This window comes from Silene latifolia, chromosome 8 (assembly GCF_048544455.1).
Source record: "Silene latifolia isolate original U9 population chromosome 8, ASM4854445v1, whole genome shotgun sequence".
Lineage (NCBI taxonomy): Eukaryota > Viridiplantae > Streptophyta > Magnoliopsida > Caryophyllales > Caryophyllaceae > Silene > Silene latifolia.
Window position 1 is genome coordinate 110,370,451 of NC_133533.1, and position 6,558 is coordinate 110,377,008.

A 6,558-nucleotide genomic window follows, 5' to 3' on the forward strand; every position below is an offset into this window, starting at 1 on the left:
CCCAAAACACAAATTCGTAAGAGAATATGACTCTGATAAGCCTACACCATATAGTTGCTTTGCTTTTTAATGTAAGGTGTAAGGCCTCTTTTTGGGCCGTCGTTTTACACTTTTACCCCTATCAAAAATTTGTGTTTATTATTGGGTACAAATGTACAATGTAAACCCTTTACATGGACAACGACTTTCCACCTATATAGACTCATTATCTACAAACAAATATTTTTACCTTTTTTAATCTTCATTACATTAGAAGGTTAACACGGGCGATCACTTCCTTGAATAATGATTTTTTTTTTTATTTTTTATTACTTATTTTCTTACCTTTTATTCATCTATGAGGAATATATTTTAGTTAAACTTTAAAGAATCGGTTAAATAGGAGAGAGTGCTACATCAAAAGTCTTCTAAATTGTTCACATGAAGATACAAGAAACAAGGATACAAAGAACTAAACAACTACCTTATTTACATCAGTACAAAATTATATTGCCAATACAAAAATCAAGTAGTTTACTCCTAAAGGAATATGAAAAAAATAAATATAAAAAATAATAAAAAAAACCCTAAAATCCGCTATCAAATAGTGAAAATGGATAGGACGACGATTTATTATCATCACTCAAGGGAACATAATTAGGAATGTGTTGTATAGCCTGGTTTGCATTATTCGTACCCGCTTCAAAAGAATGATAATTTGGTGTCGATGTCGAAGATATAGGTACGGGCATTACACCGTCGTTCCAATTATATTGTTCATGGTGCGACGAAAACATTGCCAATGATGCGGAATTAGGACTGTTGCTTGTATCAGGGGACGAGGAACAACGTCCGAAATTGTCCAATTCTAAACTCGAGGATGAAACTGTCCCGAAATTTGTCCCCTCCTCTTCACTATTATTAGACCGTCCCATGCCAGACGACGAGGAGGAGGCTGTTAACATTAACAGCCTCCTCCTTTTCTCAGGACTGGTCGGGCCATCAGCACAAATGTGCAAGGCCCGACCTCTTTCCATTATGGCACGCGGTAAGATATCAGGATCCTTGGCGATTTCAGATAGAAAAGCCATCATTTGTTGAGGCCGCCTCTCGGTGGCTTCTAACCGTCTATTCATACCTACGACCTCTTCGTCTAACGCCTTTTGCTCGCCTCTGAGCCGCTCGATCTCAGCTAACAAAGATCGGTCATCTAATTCTTGAAGTTGGTGGTGGTAATAAGGTCTTGTTGTGTGCTTTCGACGTGAAATGTTTCTCAATAACTGCTTTTGACCTCGTAGGAACCATTCATTTGCAAACTCCCATTTATCTGCGTCGACCTTCCGAAATCCCTAATCAAATTACAAAATTGAAATATTACTAAAACATGAAAGTACCTTGTACATTGACGGAGCCAAAATTTACATTTAGGAGTCAAAAAATTTCAGCATGAGCGAACGAGTAATGACATAGGCCTACGGAACACCCTTTTATGCTGAAACACATACAAAAACTCAAATAAAGACGTCGTATGCCTAAAATTACAACCGTTCTAACCGATTAATCAATCTCAGTACACGTTAATGATACTCTATGTATAGTGTACTCTCTTTGTCCTACTTATTTGTTTGTCTTTATTATTCTTTGTGAGGAGTATTTTATTCAAAGACAAACAAATGATTAAGACTGATTAATTCGTATAACACTTGCATAAAAATCAACTAAAAATCAATTTACAATTAAACTACCACTTTCTATTTTGTACAATATTCACAAATGAGCATTAAATTTCAATTTTCTCTTAATACATAAGTGAAAATATATTCATATTGGATCTTGTTTGATTCATCTTTACGAGTATATTAAAAATATCTAACTTACAGAATTTTTGCAAATACGTAATTAATGTTATTTAGCGTGTAAAATACATGTTGACAAACGTGAAAAAGCATAGTGGTAGTGTATGTGGAGTTGAAGGGAGGGAGTAGTAGACAGTCAAGGGACCAAATGTAGGCACTTGACTATATATTTTGACAAATTTCCCAACATTTCTATTTGTCCAAATTTCCCAAACAAAATTATTGTAATGCGAGCCTTTGACTTTTTATAATTATTTTTTGTTTGTCATAAGGTGACCATAACCTTGGTAGCGTTGTGCCCAAGTAGTGTCTAACGTAGGTGTCCAAGAATCAACGAGTAATTGAGTTAAAAATTATGTACCTTTGTACGATGAACAGAAACTACACATTCTATGTTTTGTATCAACAACCTCATTTAGCGACATGTTATACCATGCGAGTTACGAGTTACGAGTTACGAGTTACGAGTTACGAGTTACGAGTTACGAGTTACGAGTTACGAGTTACTAGTTACGACTATGTTAGACAACGCCATATTAAGAGGATCGATAAACTACTTATGTTTCATTGTTTTCTTCAAGTTTCATTCCTCATACTTTAATAAAGTTGCTTATAATCTGGCAAAAAACGCCCATGAGCTTGTACGGGGTAATAGTTATAATTTTTACGACTTTAAATAAAAGATAGTTAAATATCGAAAACTCAAAAAGTTCTAAAGCATGACCCATTATTATTCTTAAAAGAGTAATATATACTCGAATCAATTTTATCAAGGAATTGTTATTGGACATTACATATTTTAGAATAATTGCCTTTGTGTGATTAAGAAAATTAAAATAGCGACCCTACAATGATTTTTTTGGGTTATTCTTCTCCAAATCTTTCAAGGTTGTTCGAAATTCCATAATCCTCCCCTAGCTAGCATATTTAATCGGGAAAAATAGGTTATTCGTATCATAGTATCATGCGATATCGACCTAGTAATATAATCTTTGTTGATAAAACAATATAATGGTAGTATGGCATAAAAACAAAGTGACCCATTAAGGCCATTATGTTATCTTTTATTTGTTTCCTTACATCTAGTTGTCAAATTGAGAGCATGGTCCTTCTTGACCTTTGGCCTTAACCAAAGTCTATCATTTCCTATATCTCTTCCCAATCGTAACCACTACAGTGTCTCTACCAATGTATTTAGGGACAAAATTATTGTGAAATCCATGGTCTCGAGCTCGAATCTTATTAAAATACAAAGTGTTACTCTCTTTAGTCTAACAAAATGCGTTTTATAGTCTCTTAGACCATGCCCAAGCAAGGTCAATTAATAAGTCATGACCTTACTTGGTCATGCTAATGACTTAATTAAGCAAGATAATTGGTGACCAAATGTGGTTAATTTGTGACTTTCTACAACAAAAGATCAATTTGTGACTATTGTTGAACAAATGTACAATTTCTATTGGCTGAAGAAAAAAAAAATAATAAAAAAAAGTATATAATATGATAGTGGGGCATGATTGAGAATATTGTGAAGTGGAAAATGATTGGGTTGATGACCTAGGTCGTGACCTTTTGCTTGGGAGGGTGAAAGTAGGTCAAGATAAATAAAGTGAGATTAAGAGTAAAATCGGATCGCGACCTCTACTTGGGGATGGTCTTAGGATGGTTTTACAATAAGTTACTTTAAAATCTTTTTTTTTTTTTTTACGATATCATACACGTAAAAACTTTAATAAATTCTTTATAAGGGTAGTTACGTAAAACAACTGGTCATCCACTCATCCTACTTGTCTTCAATAAAGTACACCAACTTTGATCACTATGATTCTTTGATTCTTATTTCATCCTACAATTTTTTTTCTTCTTAAAATCCAAAAATAATAATATTCTTTTTTATACCTAGAAATGAATTTGAATATAAATACTAATAATTCTCATATAATAATTACATGAATATTTTACAAAACTAGTAGTCACTTTCTAATCAACTTTTAAGCAAACATCAACACAAAGATCACAAAAAACAAGGTAAAACTTTCTAATCAAGTTATTGACAACAAACACCAAAAAGGGTAATAAATAAAAATATTTTCAATTAAATTGATTGAATAAAAATAGAACTTACATAAGTATTAAGCTGACGAACAAAACTGGAGAAATTATTATGCTTGAAATAAGAAGGAAGAACTCTTTGAGAAAACTCCAATGGTTCAACCACAATAAAACTATTATTCGCTCTTCCCCAACTTATGAGATGGTCCGTGACCGGGTTACTGACCATCTCATATGTCTTCAGGACAAAAGGCGCCACCATATTACTATTACTATTATTATTACTACTAGTTGCGCCATGCTGGTCCATGTTTACTCTCTTTAATTAGTTCCCGTGTTTTTGGTAACGATTATATTATTTTGAATAAATGACGGATTTGTTTGACAAAATAAACCCGTAATAAGTGTAAGGTTTTTAAGTTGGTGTTTGTTAAGAAGTGGAGCAACTAGCCAACTATCATATGCTACAATTAAGTCAAGTATGTGTATAATATATATAGAGATAATATATTGATTTTAATATTATAGAATAAAATAATGAGGGGGATAACGTGGCAAGATAAAAGCCCAATAAGATATTTTTATAATATATTTAGGATCTTTTTTTGTACACGTCAAAGATATGAAGGCTAAGATATTTTGGGGACGTGGGAGTTTTGGTAATATATTCCCTTTATTAAAAGAACTCACGACCAAATAGTAATAATAATATAATAATAAACAACCAATGAAATTGTAGGAAATAGGTAAATAATGAGTAGAATATGATTGGTGGGAGAGTGGCCCAAATGTGGTGCGTTGTCGATTTATTATGGGGTTAGTGTATTAGTGTTGATAGTGAATTTAGCAAAAAGTAGATCAAGTTAAGTAACAAGGAGAGTGACTCTTCGAATAGGCATTGAAATGGATTGTTTTGTACTACTAAGGTCCGGTTTTTTTTTAGCTAAAGAAATTGAATTAAATTAAATTAAATTGAGCTGTGTTGAGCTGAAATGAATTAAATGAGGCTAAACTGAACTAAATGAAATTAAAATAAGAGTTAGGCTATGTTCTTTTCGATTAATAGGAGTTGAATTTAATGGAGCTGAGCTAAACTGAATGAAGCCGAGTTGAGCTGAACTGAACCAAATGTAGTTGAAGTAAGAGTTAATTTGTAAAGAGAACTGAGTTGAACTAACCTAAATGAAACTAAACTGAACTGAATAGAGTTGAGCTGAACAGAAATGAGTTGAAATGAAGCCAGGAAGAATAGGGATAAGATATACTTCCTCCCATCCAGACCAAAGGTTACAGTTGCTTTTTGGCACTATTCATGGTCGTAGGGAATCTTTGATATTATTCTTAATCTATAAGACAAAATATAGTCATGTGAGATCTTGTTTGATTTATCGTCATGAATGCTATAAGAATATCAAATTTTTATAATTTTTAATAATGTGTAACTAAAGATATGCACGTTACAAAACGTGCCTCGACAAGTGTGATAAAGCAACTGTAACCTTTGGTTTGGATGGGGGGAAGTATAGTAGAGAGATGGAATTGGAATTCAATATTTAATTACCCGATTATAAATTATAGGAGATCAATACGAGAAATTTAATGATAAATGGTAGAGTTGTTTCTGAGTTTGAGAAATACTTGAAATAACAGCAATTAAACACGCATTGATCAAATTGGTTAAATAATATATGAATAGAGTACGTTCAAACCTTTGTCATGTTTAAACCTAATACGACTCTAGATGATTGGTTTAGTTCATCTTTTAAGCCTAGCTGTATTAGAGATTTAAAATTGGATCAAGCTAAAATTATAGTCGTGAAAAGCTTGATGTGATTAAATGTGAGATTAGATCGGACATAGGTTGTGTTCCGGGTATAATTCCAGAGCAGTGATTAGTTACCACCCGTGGCTTGTAGTATGATGTCTTGAGTTGAATCCTTCTTGCTTCTATCGTCCCTCGCGGCCTTCCCTGCAACAATGAACGAATCGAGGGCTTGGGCCGTGTGCCAAGCGTACTCACTCCGACGCTCAAGTCAGTAAACTTAAAGGATCAAGCTGTGTAACTTGGCTAGGTATATATTGTAGAGAGATAAGGGAGATATTACCAGATGAATAGTGTATTTAGGTTATAATTGTGAGATCCTTTCCTCAATGAAGGTTGAGGAGTATTTATAGACTTTCACCTTTTGTCACGTAGTGCCAAGTGGCCAAGTGGCTAGCGGTGGAAAGATCGATCTACCCCTCGGCCGAGGGACCTATGGCGAGCCGGCGGACAATGTTGACTCGCCGCCGAGGGGTCTTGGATATGAGTACGCGGATGTGTGTCCCGGCCGCAGGTTGTCACGCCGAGACCAGGTGTGGCAGCCGATGGGATGCATCGGCTAGGCTATCTAAGTCGTTGACTTCTTTGTGGATATCTTTGACCTTGCTCGGTCGTTGACTTGGTCGGCGGTGCGAATATGCCCCATCAATTTGCCCCCAGCCGTAGTCTATGCCGTGGTATGGGTGCGATGTACGTTGAGCATGTATTCTCGCACAAGTAATTTTTAGAATTTTTCTCAGACGGCTTCTTCTTGTGCATCGGCGTGGCTCTTGCTAGGCCGTGCCGTATACCATATCCTAGGCCGTGCCGTATACCATATCCCCCCTCCACATGGATGCGTAAAGGGCA

General features: G+C 34.9%; 1 protein-coding gene across 1 annotated transcript; it reads right to left on the reverse strand.

Annotated features, from left to right (window-relative positions):
• Positions 1-358: 358 nt before the first annotated feature.
• On the reverse strand, positions 359-4,544 carry LOC141597315 (heat stress transcription factor C-1b). Its single transcript, XM_074417730.1, has 2 exons — positions 3,961-4,544; positions 359-1,328 (listed from the first exon to the last, which is right to left on the reverse strand). Exons 1-2 carry the CDS (start codon positions 4,195-4,197, stop codon positions 567-569), a joined length of 999 nt encoding a protein of 332 aa, XP_074273831.1. The 5' UTR covers positions 4,198-4,544; the 3' UTR covers positions 359-566.
• Positions 4,545-6,558: the final 2,014 nt, after the last annotated feature.

What these genes read in the sequence shown, in the direction of transcription:
- LOC141597315 (XM_074417730.1), bottom strand. Translation starts at nt 4,197, where the DNA reads ATGGACCAGCATGGCGCAACTAGTAGTAATAATAATAGTAATAGTAAT. An exon ending in TTCGTCAGCTTAATACTTAT is followed by an intron (nt 1,329 to 3,960) that starts GTAAGTTCTATT and finishes TAATTTGATTAG; the next exon opens with GGATTTCGGAAGGTCGACGC.